The sequence below is a fragment of the Acipenser ruthenus genome, chromosome 4 (assembly GCF_902713425.1).
Source record: "Acipenser ruthenus chromosome 4, fAciRut3.2 maternal haplotype, whole genome shotgun sequence".
Classification (NCBI taxonomy): domain Eukaryota; kingdom Metazoa; phylum Chordata; class Actinopteri; order Acipenseriformes; family Acipenseridae; genus Acipenser; species Acipenser ruthenus.
The window spans coordinates 57671971-57692400 of record NC_081192.1 but is presented as its reverse complement, the minus strand read 5'-3'; the positions used below and the strand labels follow the sequence as shown (position 1 = coordinate 57692400).

At 41.9% G+C, this 20430-nt stretch overlaps 1 protein-coding gene across 2 annotated transcripts in view; it reads left to right on the top strand.

Annotated features, from left to right (window-relative positions):
* adcy8 (adenylate cyclase 8 (brain)) overlaps window positions 1-20430 on the top strand; it is a 229790-nt gene that overhangs the window by 49965 nt on the left and 159395 nt on the right. For both annotated transcript variants that reach the window (XM_033998810.3, XM_033998809.3), the window contains exon 2: window positions 5123-5272. In XM_033998810.3, the coding sequence (XP_033854701.2) occupies window positions 5123-5272 (150 nt within the window). The remainder of the gene's footprint in view (window positions 1-5122; window positions 5273-20430) is intronic.

Genomic DNA, 20430 nt, shown 5'->3' with positions numbered 1-20430 from the left:
CTACACAGGGATCCCTCTGTTTAGGGTCTTGTACACATCACAAACAATGGCTTGTGGTACAATAAGACACAACAGAAAGGGATTTCTACCACAATTGGGAGCCATCAAACAGAGGCGTGGCAAAACCAGTGCTCTGCGCTGTGAGGAACAGCTGGCAGTTAAATTCACTGACAAAAAAGATGTGTACCTCCTCACCACCATCCACGATGAGGCCATTGTAGCAGTTTCCGTGCAAGGTCAGGACACACACACAAGCAAGCCAAAGTGTGTCCTGGAGTACAATAAATACATGGGAGGTGTGGATAGGACAGACCAGTTGTTGGAGCCGTACAATGCCGCAAGGAAGAACATGGCATGGTATAAGAAGCTTGGCATGTGCATGGTCCAGATTTCTTTGTACAACGACTATGTAGTGTACCTGAGTACGACACCAGAAAATCGGCTCACATTTCTGGACTTTCAGACCTCTGTGATCGCCAGCCTTGTGTTTGCTACACAAGGAATACCAGAGGCTGAAAGATTGGAAACAGTGGCTTCCACAGTCTGGGAGAAAATACAAGCCAGTGCAGAAAGAAAAAGTGCAGTGTATGTTCCCGCAAGGGCATAGGGAGTGATACACGGTACTACTGTCCATGCTGTTTTGAAAGGTACCACACTGTAAACAAGTACTGGAAGGACTGAATAAACCCCAGAACAAACCACCATGCCACATGCTGTACCAGTACCTAAGGTAACGTAACCAAAAGTAGTACAAATTACTGTTTTTTTAAGTCATGCGACAACATTACCTTGGACTCCTGAGGAATTATGGGTAACAAACCATTGAAGGGTGATGTTACCCATTTCTAAAATCTTTGGTGTCAGTCTAGGGCATGTAAACGCCTGTACAACTCTACACAATTAAAGGTGCGGTCACCAATTCCATACACAACACTTGCAAAATATAAAAAATATAAACATGCAGATTTCATGAATAGATGAACCATTCAACAGAATGAGACAACAAACAAGCGAGTACAGACACAAACCTGGTTGTAATGGGGTAGGTCTCGCTTTTACAACAGCAGTTTAAGATTGCACATAATTACTGGTACACCTGGTGGTCCCTGCTGGAAACATTGGTACTTGAGATGAAACGGTTGAAAACCACTGGTCTAGAGCACGTAAAACCCCCAAAACCAATGAAAAGATCTGCACATAGTTACAAGCACATCCAGCAGCTTAACAGTTTCTACAATCTTACATCAAACATTTGGAATTTAGGGACTAAATGTGATGTAGGTATAATACATTTATGAAAAAGGAGCATTTTGTTTACAATAATAGCTGTATTTTGTGGTCACGGGACCAAAAAACCCACAAAAACTTGGTACTAATGAAAACTTTAGAGTTTGACAAGAAAAAAAAAAGCAATATATAGTTTACCTGGGGTATCTGAAAGGGAACATATGGTCATTTGTTGATGTAAAACAGCCTACTCCCAAACTCCTGTAGCATAGAGCGTCACAAGGATTCAGCAAAGAAGGGGTTAATTACAGTGCTGTGTGTAATTAGACTGACAGTATTGGGAAAGTTAGTCATTGGCGTGACAATGTCTGTGGTGCCCTCTCTGCTAAGTTTTTGTACAAGTTTGTATTTTCAAAATGTGCAGTACATTGGGAGTGTAAATAGTTAAATGTTCACCTTAGATACACTTTTGTTTCCCAACACGTTTGATCATTTGGTGGCTCAGATTAATGTTAAATTATGATCCATAATGTGTGCTACATAAGTTTAAAAACTTTTTGGTCTGCTTACCTTATTCTAACATGCCTTCTGCCCCACAACCTACCGTTTTAAAATGGTTGGCTATTTCCCTATAGTGTTGTGTTAACATTAATTTTTAGCCAGTACATTTGGTTTTGTATTATAGTTTAAGATTTCCATTACACGAGAGTAGATGTTAAAACTTCATGCTGATTTGAACTCGGCTCTCGCCAAGATAAGCACCAACTAAGACGTAGCTTTACAGTAAACTAATGTGATCCATATGTGTCTCCCTCCATTTACGATTCCTTCCATATGATGATGTAGATATCCTTCTGTCTGGTGTTAATGGCTGAAGTGTAATGCTGGCTCCAGGGATCAGCTTATTTTGCCTCCCTAGCGCATCAGCACACACAACGGCTGCGATGCTGGCTCCGGGGATCAACCAAAGTGCGGCCTCCCCAGCGCATCAGCATGACAACCGTCTGGATTGAGCTAAGTAGGGTACATCTCTGGGGTTTTCAAGTGGGCACCTTCCATCCTCAGTGTTTCGTCGACTAGCCCACGACACCTCAAGAGGGCTCGACGGTGATTCTGGCGTCCCAGCATCACCCCCCTCCGTCCCCCACTCAACTCAGCCCAGCTTACTTACCTGTCCCCAGCCAGAATCTTTCCGTCTCAACCACAGCCAGTTGCTGCTCCTCTCTGCTGCTTCAGATAAGTTCTTCACTGTGCGACGCAATTCTTGGCCACTGAATCCGACGTCTCTGAGAAACCGGGTTGTAGAGTGTGCCACAAATCCTCGACAACCCACTTCCACTGGGTAAACCCGAACTCTCCATCCTCGCTGTTCCGCTTCAGTGGCTAGTTGAGCATACCGCAGTTTCTTCCTCTCATACGCCTCATCTACAGCATCCTCCCATGGCACTGTTAACTCTACATGGGTGAACAAGGCGTGCTGATCCAGACCACAAGACAATATCTGGTCGAAGGTTAGTGGTGGCAATCTCAGGTGGAAAAATAAGCCGTTGACCAACATCTGCCAGCATATTCCAGTCTCTAGCAGCTTCCAGTTGTCCTGGGCGAGGATTGGTTTTAACACCTTTTCTTGGCGGTTGCTCGCCTGGGCGGAGGAATGTTGTCTTTTGTGTGTAATGTTTTGATGGAACAAAATGATGATGTTATTGAAATTATGAAACAGCAATTTCAAAATCCCATATACCGTGGTAAATCCAATTTAAAATCTTACATGGTCCGTACAATTTTTTAAAACAGTTATATACGAGACCACAGAGTGATTGCACAATACAAGCTGAATCAAAAACCTAATGATTTTAAAAATAAATAAAATAATCATTACCTGACTGATATAAGGGTGCCGTGCTAAGCTTTGCCTAGGGTGGCAAGCTGCTGAGCCCCGGCCCTGGTCATGTTTACTTATCAGTACAGGATGGGTTACTTTTATAGTATACTATATCTTCATAAAGCTTGGCTTCTTTTCTTTAAATATGTTCAATGCCAATAGCCATGGAAATAAATTTAGAACAGTGGACTACCTATTATCCAGATTATACATCACAATTTTCAGGAAGTGTGCTGTTTATAGTTTCAATGATAACATTTTTGTCCCTCACTCGCATTGCTGTGTTGCAGGATGTCCTTCACATATCTTTGGATCCACGCATGGGTCTAGAATCTGTAACTGAGTCTAGTGATAAAGAGATAATCTGCTGCAGAGCTCATTAGCCTGTTCCCTTACATTTGAATGGGACTATTCAGCTATGAAATAGGAAAGATACCCCCTACTCTCCATGACTACCCTGGCTATTCTGTGTTAAAAAAATAATAATAATATGCCTTTATCCAGATCAGTCAGTGATTACACTTTGAAAGAAAACACATTCATTGTTATTCTCAGGTTTTAGTTTATATCTTAACAGTACTATAATGCAACCATTCATTCATAATATATATGGTATAAGGCCATGGCTCACATTCTCCTCATAATACATTGTTTGCTTGAATTCTCATTATAAAACTGTGCTTACATAAGACCCCTAAAATAATTGTATAAAGAGGAAGCTTTGTACTTGTCAGTGGTAGATACAATACCACCTTTTGTGTATGTAATGTGCTGTAAAAACAGTTTAATTACAAACAGATAGAGGTTGCTGGGCAGCCAGTCAATTACAGTTCATGTATGTATTTTTAATGTAATTAAGAGCATTTTATAATATAACTATTTAGACTCAACACCACTTATTCAATTGAGGTTTTATATGTACCATTTTGGAGTAATGTGAATGGTAACAGAATACCCATTCCATTTTGTTTAACTGAAAGTGGGTACATTACCAGGGGAGTATCCTCTCACTCACGCAATGAAGTGGATGAAGCATCACACATTCTAGGACTGAACTAAAATACTACATGTTTTCTTTTGCATTGTGAGGTGTCAAAATGGCTCATTAAGGTTTATTTAATTTAATTTGGAGTTTGGGCCTAAAGGGTTAGGATGACCCCAGGCCATGAAAATTATTGGGAGACTGGGAGCTACACATTATCAGAGAAGTTGGGACACATGGCAAAATAAAATGCTTGTTATCTTCGCTAAAGCTTTGCTACCCCCTCCTTTCTTAATTACCAGTTGCTTTGCAACTCCAGGAAGGCTAAGAGCTATTACATTATTATTATTATTATTATTATTATTATTATTATTATTATTATTATACTGTACATTATTTTTTATTTATTTATTTTTGCATAAAATTTGGAGTTTAAAAACTGTAGTTAATAAATATGCCATCTGTAACTATTGTAGAAATTACCTGCAAAAAGATTGTGTAACAAACAAACATTTATCTTATTCAGTTTGTTAGCAAATGCAATTATCACAGTAAAGCGTCAAATTAAGTCTAGCTGTCATGTATTATAACTAATAAAATATGCCAGGATTTAGTGCCATTGATAAATCACTTGCACTTTACTTGTTAGGAACCCCTTGAAATAAAGATCGATTGCTGGATCTTCAAAGAATATTTTGAGCTGTAGTCTGACCAACCCCCCAAGAAATATCACTCGTCATTTTCAAGTTCTGAAACATCAGAAGTTTCACTTGAAAAATTAAGCAAACTTTTAATAAATCCATCCATGGCTACATTTAGAACGACACTCACTAAGATATTGAAAGTTCATTTAAGTGGTAAGCGCTCCACTGCTGGTTACATACTGTATGTTGTACAAATTACTTATTTGTTTTTACATTGATACAATTACAAAATTAATACATTTTCAGTAAATTCCGTCTTCAAATTATACATAATTCATTTCTATTAGCATTCTTGCTCATTCACACTAATCTCTTCTCTGCTTTCAGCTGGTTGCCCAGGCGGTACTATTCATGTGTATGAATACAGCTGGACTGTTCATCAGTTACCTGTCGGACAGAGCGCAACGCCAAGCTTTCCTTGAGACCAGGAGGTGTATAGAGGCACGTCTGAGACTGGAGACTGAAAATCAGAGACAGGTATGACATGATATACAAATGCAGTCAGAAATTACTATTATTATTATTATTTATTTCTTAGCAGACGCCCTTATCCAGGGCGACTTACAATTGTTACAAGATATCACATTATTTTTTTACATACAATTACCCATTTATACAGTTGGGTTTTTACTGGAGCAATCTAGGTAAAGTACCTTGCTCAAGGGTACAACAGCAGTGTCCCCCACTGGGGATTGAACCCACAACCCTCCGGTCAGGAGTCCAGAGCCCTAACCACTACTCCACACTGCTGCCCTATGAAGCATCAGGGTGAATGTGAGTGTAAATGTTAGGTCTGCAAGTGCAGGAATACACCTATGAAGGCAGGACAGTGCTTCCAACCAGCAAAATTAGGCACTACTCAAAAAGCTTAGGAAGTGAGGTGAGATCAATGGGTCCCTGTAGAGCAGGGGTGTCAAACTCAGTTCCTGGAGGTCTGCAGTGTCTTCTGGTTTTCGTTCCACCCGAGCTCTCAATTACTTAATTGGTCTAACTATTTGATTAACTGGACACATTTAACACTTCTGTTCAGGCCTCAAAATGTTTGTACCTTCAATTAAGTGCATTTTTAAAACCATCAACTGTAAAAGACCTAGAACAATATTAAATATGTCAAATTCAACAAATAATTAGATCAATTATGTTAACTGAGAGCTTAAGTTGGAATGAAAACCAGAAGACCGTGCGGCCCTTGAGGACTGGAGTTTGACACTCCTGATGTAGAGCAAAAAAGGTCTCAAAGACAGAGGTTCATAATGGAATCCTGGTTTCTGGAGCCAGATAAAATGCATAACAGTACTACAAATTTATCGTATCATCTTATTCGCAAGTAACTTTTATTCAATGTATATTCTTTCAAACAGTATCAGAAAATTAATATTGAAAAATTGTCTGGCTTAGTGATTTAACTACAGTGTATATTGTTAGTTTTGTTGTTAGGAGCATTAAAACGTAAGTGGAAGAAATTTCCAATGCTGGACATTTTTTTTTTTTTACTTTTAAACATGCACATAAACGGGAATTTCTCTGTGTTTATTTTACATACATATTAAAATAGGGATAAAATCGGTAAAAAAATGTTTTTAATTGAAACATCGGTAAAGATTTGAGGAAAAAAATCTCAGTATACACACTTTACACGTGGAATATGATGCGCAGCAGTTCTGGTTTCTTATTAAGTTTAATGTCCCTGACATGTATGATGAATCAGAATCTGTGCAAGTCGAGGCCACATTTTCCCGAGTTAGCTGGTACTTTGCTAACATTTGGACAATCGCTGTGCTAACGGAAATAGTATCTGCAGAAGGTATGAACATGACATCAGCACAAAACAAGCCAGGTTTATTCACCTTGAAATCATAGAAAAGAAAATTGACAGAACTGGATGGTGCATGCCATTGGGAAACCCATCAAAAATCACACTGGACATTTCCATGAATGCGTTACATAAGTTTACCAGCTAAAGTATCACCATTTTCTGTCAAATATTAACGACTGTGGGCATTAGACAGTGTTTTAGCTGATGGACAGTACTGTCGCACTAAGTCACCAATACATACCTCTCTGCAATAAACAGTGACTGTCCAGCAAAGCACAGAGCTCTGACAAATTCAATAACACAAAAGCCACAGCAATGGATTGCTTGACCCCCAGTTCACTTTCTTGTTTTAGTTTAATGTGTCACTTATTTTTGGTATGTTCTTTTATTCTGTCAGCGCGAACATGTACCTCAATGCAGCAGTATTTGCAGCGCTATACATCCTCTGCCTCATCTGGCCCACTTCTGCTATTTTTGCTTTTTGTATACTTTGAAATATTAGTTTTCTTTTGAATATTCATAAAATGATTTATGTTTTCTCCCCATTCCTCATCCACTCAAAATGTAAGCATTTCAATTTAGTTTTTGATCAAGCTAATAGTTACTACGCCCAGCAATTGCCACAATAATCAGACTTTAATTGGCCAACAGAATACGGTGATAATGTGTTTCTGAACAGAGAACCAATGTGCGACATTTGAACGTAATTTGACATCTAACGTACCTGCTGTATCCTAGGATGCAATGTAGGGCTGCTTATTACAATATCAGAGTCAAAATAAAACGGCATTTTAATCAAAATATTGTGTATTTCGTAGAAAATAATACTGTGAAAATGCCGAAAGTAGGCAAAAAAATCGGGTATAAATCAGTAAAAAACGACTTTCAGTTAAAAAACATTGTGTACTTTTTCAGTAAAATTCGTAAAAAAAACGGAAATCGAAACGCTACCTACAGCCTAATGCTCCTACCGGTAAACGCTCACATTGCCTTCTTTGCGCTCATCATCAAAGCATAAGACTGAGCCTATCACAGTGCTGGATTTCAAGCAGGCACCACACATATTGCCATCATAGATCATTGGGATGATTACTTTTAACAAAAGCAAAAAATATGTTCATCACTGAAGTCTAGTGCTTTGGGGGGGGCCCTGTGGTGGCAGGGTTCACAGGAGTCTTGAGCTGGTGTGGCAGAACAGAAACACCCCTTTTCAGTGCCTCCCAGCGAATCTATTCTGATACAGAGTCTCCCCCGGCAACATTATTCCAGAATGTTCTGTGACTATGGGATATCACATGGCAGATTTAGATGTGGCTCAGACCACAATACAGCATTTACAATGCATAGAGCACGCAGTTCATGTATTTGTTTAGTCAAATTATAGGTTGTACTGGCACCCAACTTCTGACTTGTTTATTAATAAGACTGAAAAGTGTTCTCTTAGCTGAAGTGTTGACCACCAGACACAATATGAATCAATAAATAAATAAATATTTATTACTTGTCATGACACACGTGCATCAACATATGAAATAAATAGAATAAGAGAAAAGCAATAGGCAAGTATATGTTAATAAACTATCATAATAAAGTAACAGACAAACTAACATTAATAAACTAACAAAACGGAATTAACACAGCACCCCTACACACGTTAAAAAATGCAGCAGCAGCTAGATTAATTATGAATACCTGTACAGGAGCAACATGCACACAATGATTTAACAGAATGGTGAAGCAACTCATCAGAGCAAAAAACAGCAAATTGCTCAGTGACTTGTGCCTGAATCAGTTTTTTTTCAGGAATTCCAACAATTTCCAGCTTTTTGTAGCAAAAGAAACAGGTGCAATCGTGGAAATCAGAATACAAAACGAGGCAATGATATGGCGCTAGTTCTGGTTCTGCAAAGATTTAATAAAGAGCCTAAAGCCACTCTCGCGATGACAAGTCACATTTGAAAAGATAAAATAATCAATTTTAATTTAAGTTTGATGATGATGAGTTATCAGGTTACAAAACAGCACTGTATCAGTGTGACAAGCTGGCTTTAGTGGTGACGTCAGACCAGAAAGGAGTACACAGACAGACAGTAGTGGTGAGTGAATCTGAGACGCTGTTGCGCTCAGTGTTTTAATGACACACAGAAAATAAAAAGGTTGAACAAAACAGAAAACAGGACACGGCACTTGAGGTCAAAATAAACAGACAAACAAAACGAATAGACACTAACAAACAGGGTGGACGAACGCTAAACACAAAACAAGTACCGGGCTGCTTCTGATCCTCCAGCACGTAGTAACAGTTGTTTTGCTTACTTTTATGTTTCCTCTCTCTCTCTCTCTCGCTTCCGTTCTCCACTCTCGAACACACAACCCAGAGTGAGTGAAACGTGCATCTATATATACAATTGTGCTGGGATGGATTCAATTACCAATTAATTATTCACTTGAATCCCAGCACGTGAACTAAATCTGTGCAACCCTGTGCTCACATATTATTAACTACTTTAAATGCATGTGAAGTGAAGTGCAATCCCCGTGCCTGAATACAATTATACATTTTAAATAACTCATGCTACACACACCCATTTATATCCCATGCAGCAATATCTATACACCAACATTAACACACCACACGCAACATATAACACAGAAATGCACAAAGGGGCGGGGCACATTGCCACAATCAGTTGTGAACGAATTGCTAGCAGTGACAAAAAGGTGTTCTTTTAAGAGAAGTTCCTGTTCCTTTAGGCAGAGCATTTACAATGGGAAAAATCTGTTTCACCACAAGGGTGTTCTCTTAGGAGGTGTTCCTATATACAGAGACTATTGTATAACATGCCTCCCATGGAACCGGGGCCCAAACAAGCAAACTATCAAAACACATCCTTTAATAAGTACTCTGATGTTGCGTACTCCTCGGATATTACGTACTACTATTGAATCACTGAAACTTATTATAGGCATTTATTACATACAATCAAACCACTCTCTCAAGAAGAACCCTTCCATAAATGTACTATTTGTTTGAAAATTGCATAATAACCCAGAAATACTGAAACCGACAAGTTTAAAACTAGTTAATCTGTCAATCATGTTCTGATTGACAGATTAACTACCAGACGGGTCTGCAGAAAGCTTAAAAGGTATTAAGTTTATTTTAAAGCATTTTATATGTTTACATAATCTGAACCATGTGGCCAGACTGGGACTGAAAATGCCCATGTCACAAACAAGATGCAGAAGGAAGTCACAAAACTAAGTCACGCTCTGTCCCAGTCACTCTAATATAAGCAGTGTCTGATATAGATCAATCCCTGTGTTGGGCACCTGTTCTGTCATCTTGGCTAGTGCTAAGCAATCTCATTCATAAATCTCTATATTATATTATCTGCAAAATTGCAAATGGGCAGACAGTCAGGTTTGTGTGCAGAAACTGGATATCACAACTTTAAAACTGATGTATTTAATATGGTACTTTGTTGTGTGCTGTACTGTATATAAGTTACTGAAAAGAATACATTAGATCATTTGCTATTTTTAACTTCTATATGTTCTAAATTTTTCAAATACCCTTTTGTCTCTTTTTCTTCCAAATGTTTTAAATTAATCGAATATGCATTATATACAGTGCCTTGTGAAAGTATTCGGCCCCCTTGAACTTTGCGACCTTTTGCCACATTTCAGGCTTCAAACATAAAGATATGAAACTGTAATTTTTTGTGAAGAATCAACAACAAGTGGGACACAATCATGAAGTGGAACGAAATTTATTGGATATTTCAAACTTTTTTAACAAATAAAAAACTGAAAAATTGGGCGTGCAAAATTATTCAGCCCCCTTAAGTTAATACTTTGTAGCGCCACCTTTTGCTGCGATTACAGCTGTAAGTCGCTTGGGGTATGTCTCTATCAGTTTTGCACATCGAGAGACTGAAATTTTTGCCCATTCCTCCTTGCAAAACAGCTCGAGCTCAGTGAGGTTGGATGGAGAGCATTTGTGAACAGCAGTTTTCAGTTCTTTCCACAGATTCCCGATTGGATTCAGGTCTGGACTTTGACTTGGCCATTCTAACACCTGGATATGTTTATTTGTGAACCATTCCATTGTAGATTTTGCTTTATGTTTTGGATCATTGTCTTGTTGGAAGACAAATCTCCGTCCCAGTCTCAGGTCTTTTGCAGACTCCATCAGGTTTTCTTCCAGAATGGTCCTGTATTTGGCTCCATCCATCTTCCCATCAATTTTAACCATCTTCCCTGTCCCTGGTGAAGAAAAGCAGGCCCAAACCATGATGCTGCCACCACCATGTTTGACAGTGGGGATGGTGTGTTCAGGGTGATGAGCTGTGTTGCTTTTACGCCAAACATAACGTTTTGCATTGTTGCCAAAAAGTTCGATTTTGGTTTCATCTGACCAGAGCACCTTCTTCCACATGTTTGGTGTGTCTCCCAGGTGGCTTGTGGCAAACTGTAAACGACACTTTTTATGGATATCTTTAAGAAATGGCTTTCTTCTTGCCACTCTTCCATAAAGGCCAGATTTGTGCAGTATACGACTGATTGTTGTCCTATGGACAGAGTCTCCCACCTCAGCTGTAGATCTCTGCAGTTCATCCAGAGTGATCATGGGCCTCTTGGCTGCATCTCTGATCAGTCTTCTCCTTGTATGAGCTGAAAGTTTAGAGGGACGGCCAGGTCTTGGTAGATTTGCAGTGGTCTGATACTCCTTCCATTTCAATATTATCGCTTGCACAGTGCTCCTTGGGATGTTTAAAGCTTGGGAAATCTTTTTGTATCCAAATCCGGCTTTAAACTTCTCCACAACAGTATCTCGGACCTGCCTGGTGTGTTCCTTGTTCTTCATGATGCTCTCTGCGCTTTAAACGGACCTCTGAGACTATCACAGTGCAGGTGCATTTATACGGAGACTTGATTACACACAGGTGGATTCTATTTTTCATCATTAGTCATTTAGGTCAACATTGGATCATTCAGAGATCCTCACTGAACTTCTGGAGAGAGTTTGCTGCACTGAAAGTAAAGGGGCTGAATAATTTTGCACGCCCAATTTTTCAGTTTTTTATTTGTTAAAAAAGTTTGAAATATCCAATAAATTTCGTTCCACTTCATGATTGTGTCCCACTTGTTGTTGATTCTTCACAAAAAATTACAGTTTCATATCTTTATGTTTGAAGCCTGAAATGTGGCAAAAGGTCGCAAGTTCAAGGGGGCCGAATACTTTCACAAGGCACTGTATATGGGCCTAATACAGACAACCCCAAATTTTTCAGTAGTTTATTTTTATCTCTCCCATCGCTCCCAGGTCATATCATTGGGGGGGGGGGGGGGGGGGGGGGACTTTAATTGTACTCTGAATCCACTTCTTGATCATTCTGTAAATTCAAAGGCATCTTACAAGCAAAGTAGGAAAATAATACTGGAATCCACTTCGGATCTTAATTTGTGCGAGGTCTGGAGAAAGATTAATCCAACAAAAAAAGAGTACTCCTGCTATTCAAGCACGCATCAATCTTATTCTCGAATAGATTATTTTTTAATCTCTAGCGCACTTATTCCCAAAATCTTGGATTGTAAATATGACTGTATTGTTATATCTGATCATGCACCAATTTCACTATCTTATATTGATTCTAAACTGATCGCTGACCCCCCAAAATGGCGTGTGCACTCAGAGTGGTTTAAAGATTCAGACTTTCTAGGATTTGTAGGAGAAAAAATTGATATATATTTTGAAATTAACACAACCCAGACCACGGCCTCAGTTAGATGGGAAGCCTTTAAAGCATTTATCAGAGGACAGATCATTAGTTATACTAGTTCTAAAACTAAAGCTTTTAAACTCAAAATGAGTGAATTAGAAAATGAAATTAAAGCTTTGGAAAGGGAGGTTCTTCTGAATAATACTTCTAAAGCTCAAAAAGACCTTGTTTCCTTGGGAGCACAGTACAACAAACTTTCTATTAATAAAGCAATTTCTAGTATGACAAGGCTAAAACAAACGTATTATGATCAGGGAGAAAACGCTGGAAAGCTTCTGGCCTGGCGCATTAAAGCTCTACCGTCTGAAAGAGCAATTAATGCAATAGAATTAGAGAATGGCTCTGTGTCAACGGACCCTAAGGAAATTAATAGTACCTTTAAATCCTATTATGAAACTCTATACAAATCAGAAACTAACAGAGACTCGGTAAACCTGCAAAACTTTCTGGGTAATCTTCAGATTCCATCTATTTCTGAAGATCAAACCTCTAATTTAGATAAAGAATTGGAGAAATCTGAAGTAATAAATGCCATATCTAATATGAAAGGTGGTAAAGCTGCTGGTCCTGATGGTCTCCCAATTGACCTATATAAAATATTTAAGGACAAACTAGTGGATCCTCTCTTAGCCATGTATGAGGAATCATTTGAAAATAAACTGCTCCCTGCTTCTTTGAGATGTGCTATGATCACATTAATTCCTAAATCTGGAAAAAATCCATTAATGTGCGGGCTTGTATAGACCAATATCGCTCTTGAACTCGGACACTAAGGTCCTTGCAAAGGTGTTGAGTAGCAGAATGGAATCTTTACTCCCACAATTAATAGACAATGATCAGAATGGGTTTATTCAGGGCCAACAGGGATTTCACAATATTAGAAGAGTAATTAATGTTGTTTATGAAAACGCAGGGGCGCCAGACAAAGCTGTTTTGTCACTGGACGCAGAAAAAGCCTTTGACCGGGTTGAATGGAGTTACTTATTCCATGCACTTTCACGATTTGGATTTGGCAATAATTTTCTTCAGTTGATACGGGTTCTCTACTCAGCCCATTTCAACTGTCAAAAGGCACCCGCCAGGGGTGTCCACTCTCACCTTTACTTTTTGTCCTAGCGATTGAACCCTTGGCTATTGCCATACGTAATCATCTGAACATAACAGTGTGGCAAAGCGCCCCGCCCCTGTGTGCATTTGTGTTGTATGTTGCGTGTGTAAATGTTGGTGTATAGATTGATACACGGGATATAAACGGGTCTGTGTTTCACGTGTATTTAAAGTGTAGATTTGTATTTAGGCACGAGGAGAGCACAAATCACTTCACGTGCTGGTTAAATGTAATATGTGAGCACGGGGTTGCACAGAATTAATTCACGTGCTGGGATTCAAGTGAATAATTAATTAGTAATTGAATCCCAGCACAACAGTATATATAGATGCACATTTTCACTCAGTCGTGGTTAGGTGTTCGGTGAGTGGAGAACGGGATTGGAGACGGAGGTGAAATAATAATAATAATAGTAAAAGTAAAAGTAGTAGTTAACGTGTTTTCACTCACCGTGTTTGTTCGTCTGTGTGTTGTGCACTGTCTAGTCCATTTTTGTTTGTCCTTTTATTTTGGCTACAAGTGCCGTGTCCTGTGTTTTTGTTGTTTCAAACCTTTTATTTTCTGTCTGTTATTAAATGCTGAGCGCAATCACGCGCTCAGCTTTACCAAAACCCCATCTCTCTGTTTATTTATTTCCTCCATCTGGTCTGACGCCACCCACTCCGGCCGTCTTTGTGACACGTGGTGTCATCGTGGGATAGCCGCGCCTCCAAGCGTCAGACCAGGAGGGGTCTGGATTAAAAAAAAAAAAAAAAAAAAAAAAAAAAAAAATCAATGGCAGAAGACGCCATCAAACTGCGGGGCTGGTTCCTAGAGAATGCTGGGCTGGAGGCCCAGTCTCTGCCCATAGTCGTCCGGGCCCTGTGGATGATGGACAGTGAGAGATGGGAGGCCTATCAGGAGGAACACACCCCAAACACCTTGGAGGAAGGTGTGGAGTTTGTCCTCAGCTACCTGGAGGCAACCATAAATGGAACAGCAGCCCAGGTAGCAGGACCACCAGCAGAGGAGTACCTGCTGTCCCCATCTCCACCAGCAGAGGGTGAGTACCTGCTGTCCCCATCTCCACCAGCAGAGGGTGAGTACCTGCTGTCCCCATCTCCACCAGCAGAGGGTGAATGCCTGCTGGTTTTGCCTTCACAGCCCAAGCGGGAGGCAGAGACGGATAAAGAGGTGAAAGACAGGGAGGAGGAGTGCCGCCTAAGGGCCAGGCATCCACGGCGATGTAACAAGCCATCGCCGGGGTGCCTCCTCTGCGACCAGGATCACCTGTTCGCCCACTGTCCCTTCCGCAGTTATGGGGAGGAGCCTGAGCGTCCACAGCCCAAGCGGGAGGAGCTTGAGCGTCCACAGCCCAAGCGGGAGGAGCCTGAGCGTCCACAGCCCAAGCGGGAGGAGCCTGAGCGTCCACAGCCCAAGCGGGAGGAGCCTGAGCGTCCACAGCCCAAATGGGAGGAGCCTGAGCGTCCACAGCCCAAATGGGAGGAGCCTGAGCGTCCACAGCCCAAATGGGAGGAGCCTGAGCGTCCACAGCCCGAGTGGGAGGAGCCTGAGCGTCCACAGCCCGAGTGGGAGGAGCCTGAGCGTCCACAGCCCGAGTGGGAGGAGCCTGAGCGTCCACAGCCCGAGTGGGAGGAGCCTGAGCGTCCACAGCCCGAGTGGGAGGAGCCTGAGCGTCCACAGCCCGAGTGGGAGGAGCCTGAGCGTCCACAGCCCGAGTGGGAGGAGCCTGAGCGTCCTACGCCTGAGTGGGAGGAACCCGAACGTCCTACGCCTGAGTGGGAGGAACCCGAACGTCCTACGCCTGAGTGGGGGGAACCCGAGTGTCCACAGCCCAAAAGGGAGGAGTCGGGGCGTCCACAGCCCAAAAGGGAGGAGGTCGAGGATGATGGCTGGGAGGTTTTTTTAAAGAACCTCGCAGCAGAGTTATGCCCTGGCTGTGGGGCTTATGGGCACACGTTAGCCATATGCCCCACCCAGTATGAAGAGGAGGAACCAGCGCCCAGACGGGGGGACCGCGAGCGTCCAGCGCCCAGACGGGGGGACCGCGAGCGTCCAGCGCCCAGACGGGGGGACCGCGAGCGTCCAGCGCCCAGACGGGGGGACCGCGGGAATCCGAAGCCCGAGAGGCAGCTGTTCCCACCTTCACCAGCAGAGCAAGAATGCCTGCTGGTTTCCCCATCACAACCAGCAGAGGTAGAATGCCTGCTGGTTTCCCCAGCACAACCAGCAGAGGAAGAATGCCTGCTGGTTTCCCCAGCCCAACCAGCAGAGGAAGGATGCCTGCTGGTTTCCCCAGCACAACCAGCAGAGGAAGAATGCCTGCTGGTTTCCCCAGCACAACCAGCAGAGGAAGAATGCCTGCTGGTTTCCCCAGCACAACCAGCAGAGGAAGAATGCCTGCTGGTTTCCCCTTCAGAAGCAGAGCCGCACCAGTCCGCTGCGAGAGAGGCAGAGCAGCACCAGTCCCCTGAAAAAGGGGGAGACTACACGCTGCTCCCACCTTCACCGGCAGGAGCAGAGCAGCCGGAGCTGCCTCTGCCACTTCCAGGAGCAGAGGAGCAGGAGCTGCCTCTGCCTCCGCCACCTACATCGGCAGGAGCAGAGCAGCCGGAGCTGCCTCTGCCTCCGCCACCTACACCGGCAGGAGCAAAGGAGCAGGAGCTGCCTCTGCCACTTCCAGGAGCAGAGGAGCAGGAGCTGCCTCTGCCACTTCCAGGAGCAGAGGAGCTGCCTCTGCCTCTGCCACTGCCAGAAGCAGAACAGCAGGAGCTGTCTCTGCTTCCCATACCTCCACCATGGGGAGTACGGTGGCCGGAGCCCCAGAAAGGGGAGCTGTCGGCCACGAAGAAGGGGGAGGAGGTCTGGAGACCACCAACCCCAGCAGCAGTTTCGCTGCCGGAGATCGTGGGGGAGGTCAGGAGACCTGCTCCCACTGCAGCAGTTTCGCTGCCGGAGATCGTGGGGGAGGTCCGGAGACCTGCTCCCACTGCAGCAGTTTCGCTGCCGGAGATCGTGGGGGAGGTCCGGAGACCTGCTCCCACTGCAGCAGTTTCGCTGCCGGAGATCGTGGGGGAGGTCCGGAGACCTGCTCCCACTGCAGCTTCTTCGCTGCCGGCAGTACTGTGGTCGGAGCCCCACCAAAGGGAGCTACCGGCTACAAAGAAGGGGGACGAGGTCTGGAGACCACTTTCCCCAGCAGCAGTTTCGCTGCAGGAGTTCTTGTGGCCGGAGCCCCACAGGAGGGAGCTGCCGGCTATGAAGAAGGGGGAGGTCGGGGGACCACCTGCCCCCGCAGCTTTTTCGCTGCAGGACGGGACCAACAGGCTGTCAGCCGTGCCACTACCGGCAGGGGTGCTGACAGCATGGCCAGCCATGGGCCCACTGAAGCCTCCCTTCCCAGCCCGAGACTTTGTCCTGGACTGCTGGATTTTTAAGGGGGGAGGTGGCCGTTGAGGCCATGTGTGCTGCGCACAAGGGGGGGTATATGTGGCAAAGCGCCCCGCCCCTGTGTGCATTTGTGTTGTATGTTGCGTGTGTAAATGTTGGTGTATAGATTGATACACGGGATATAAACGGGTCTGTGTTTCACGTGTATTTAAAGTGTAGATTTGTATTTAGGCACGAGGAGAGCACAAATCACTTCACGTGCTGGTTAAATGTAATATGTGAGCACGGGGTTGCACAGAATTAATTCACGTGCTGGGATTCAAGTGAATAATTAATTAGTAATTGAATCCCAGCACAACAGTATATATAGATGCACATTTTCACTCAGTCGTGGTTAGGTGTTCGGTGAGTGGAGAACGGGATTGGAGACGGAGGTGAAATAATAATAATAATAGTAAAAGTAAAAATAGTAGTTAACGTGTTTTCACTCACCGTGTTTGTTCGTCTGTGTGTTGTGCACTGTCTAGTCCGTTTTTGTTTGTCCTTTTATTTTGGCTACAAGTGCCGTGTCCTGTGTTTTTGTTGTTTCAAACCTTTTATTTTCTGTCTGTTATTAAATGCTGAGCGCAATCACGCGCTCAGCTTTACCAAAACCCCATCTCTCTGTTTATTTATTTCCTCCATCTGGTCTGACGCCACCCACTCCGGCCGTCTTTGTGACAACAGGTATAAAAATAGGTCACTTAGAACACCGTATAGCACTTTATGCTGATGATGTTATTTTGTTCCTGTCAAATTTATCTGATTCTATTGCTGCCCTGTCAGAACTTGTATCTAATTTTGGAAAATTCTCAGGGTATAAAATAAACAATACTAAATCCTCAATACTATTTTTAAATGAGCAGGAGAGACTCCAACCAAAAATAAAAACTCAATATTTAAACTCCCCAGAGGGCTTTACCTATTTGGGTATAAGAATCACTCCTGAAATAAATAAAATTATTCTAGCCAACTATAATCCCCTCATTTCATCAATAACTAAATCACTAGACAAATGGTCTGAAATGCCTATCTCCCTGATTGGTCGCATAAATATAATTAAGATGAGCATCCTTCCCAAATTTCTATACCTTTTCCAATCTATTCCCCTCTCTCCCCCTCCACTCTTTTTCTCCAAAATGAAAAGCCTATTAGTAAATTTTATTTGGAATAAAAAGCATTCTAGGCTCCACTTAACTCTATTATATTTGCCATATGACGGGGGGGCTATAACTCCCTAATTTACAATGGTATTACTGGGCAGCACAGTTGAGAGCTGCTATGTGCTGGTTTTCACGTAATGAACCTCTGCCCTGGGTATCAATTGAAATGCACTCTGTTTCAAACATGCCTCTATATATGTTAAGAAACTGAAAAAACAAACCTCGAACCCTTTTGTCAGGACCACAATCAGTGTTTGGCATGAGGTACAGAAATATATGGGTGAAGAGTCACAACTGTCTCGTTTCACTCCAATCTGGAGGAATGATGATTTTACACCCGGAAAATCTGATTCAGGATTTAAACTTTGGGCCAATAGGGGGATTGAAAAAATTGCTGACTTGTTTAAGAATGATATTCTAATGTCCTTTGAAGAGCTAATAGACAAATTTGGAGTCCCACGCAAACATTTCTTTAAATATCTACAACTCCGTAGTTTTGTTTACTCTAGACAGAGCCACTCCCTTCTCCAGCCTGCATTGTCAACTTTGGAGACCGTCGCCTCTGGTTAGGGACATGGGAGGGGGCAGGTTTCTAAGCTATATAACATACTGGTTGCTAAATCGGAGGAGTCCTCAGAGTCCAGACGAATTGCTTGGAGTGAGGACTTATCTGTAGACATTTCCATAATAGAGTGGAGTGAGATCTGTTCTAAAGCCCAATCCCAAACGATTAATACTCAATATAAACTGCTGCCATACAATTGGATTATGAGGACATATGTTACCCCTTCCAAACTCCATCAATTTAATTCAGATATTCCTGATAGCTGTGTGAAATGCGGGCTGGAGAGGGGCACTTTAGTCCATTGTTTGTGGGCTTGTCCTGATATTCAGAGGTTCTGGTGTGAGGTTATTGATTATTTATCTCAAATGATTTCTAAGAGGCTGCCTTTTACCTCTAAACTCTGTATACTGGGTGCTTACCCTGAGGGCTGTAATCTGACTCCCAATGAGAGGAAAATGATTGACCTATGTTTACTCCACGCCAGGCGAATGATTGCCTTGCATTGGAGGGATACGAATAGACCAAGAGTGGACCGATGGTTAAAGGAACTGTCCTTATGTCTTGCAATGGAAAAATTAACATACATAATAAAGGGGAAATCAGGATGCTTTCAGGATATCTGGGAACCTTTTATACAATTTTTGAGTTGTGGAAATTATGCTGACACATGTTACTAGCTATTTATAGAGATCCTGATGTCTGTGTGTTATATTATTCATGTATTGCATTACTTGTGTACTAACTAGAAGCCTGCTAATGTCATGACAGTAGGACCTGCATGATCGCACATAACAGTTGATTTGGAAAAGAAAGTATACTAAGGAGGGTACTTTGGATTGCCCTTCGGTCTAAACGGTCTGAACAATGAATAATGCAAGAGTCACTATATAAGAAGTTTTATTTTCCTTGTAACCCTTTTTTTTCTTTCTTTCTTTTGGGAGGGTTATATGTTTGTGTGTGTGGGTATGTATGTGTGTATGTACACATGTGTATATATATATATATATATATATATATATATGTGTATATGTACGTGTATGTATGTGTATGTATGTGTATATGTATATGTGTATATGTACGTGTGTATATGTGTATGTGTATGTATGTGTATGTATGTGTATATATACATTTTTGTCTCTTTTTTTTATATGTATAATTTTACTATTTTATTTTTCACTTTGACTGTTATTACAGTATTGCTATTCTGATATTTAAGTACCATCATTTATAACCTTATGTATCTCAGTGTTAATGTTATGTATGTATGTGTGTGTATGTATATATACATATATATTTCGTTCTGTATGAGTTGTTTAAAAGCAAAAATTTAATAAACACAAGTTTAAAAAAAATAATAATAAATGTCCCCTCACTTGAGTCACCCTCACTTGTCGTGGAAGACAGGAAGTTTGTAGAATTCCTTATGTCACAGCGTTGTTTATAATTCCTGAATTTGCCATGCCAGTTATATACAGTTCTGTCTTTGTAGTCCTGTGTGTCTCTCATACGTTTTTAATTTGCATGATTTCAACTCATTTTCTAACTGTCGTAATACATCCATTGTTTTTTGTTCATGTGCATTATATTCCTCTAATTCCACTTTACTCTGTAGCTTCTCTTTGATCTGTAACACTTCCACTTTTCTAGAAACACTGGGCCTTTAGCTCTAAATATAGGTTTCTTTCATGCTTAGTCCTCGTGGTATATGCTTCGCTCTCCAATATGATAGAGCAATATACTGTATATTCTATGTTACCATGGCAACAGA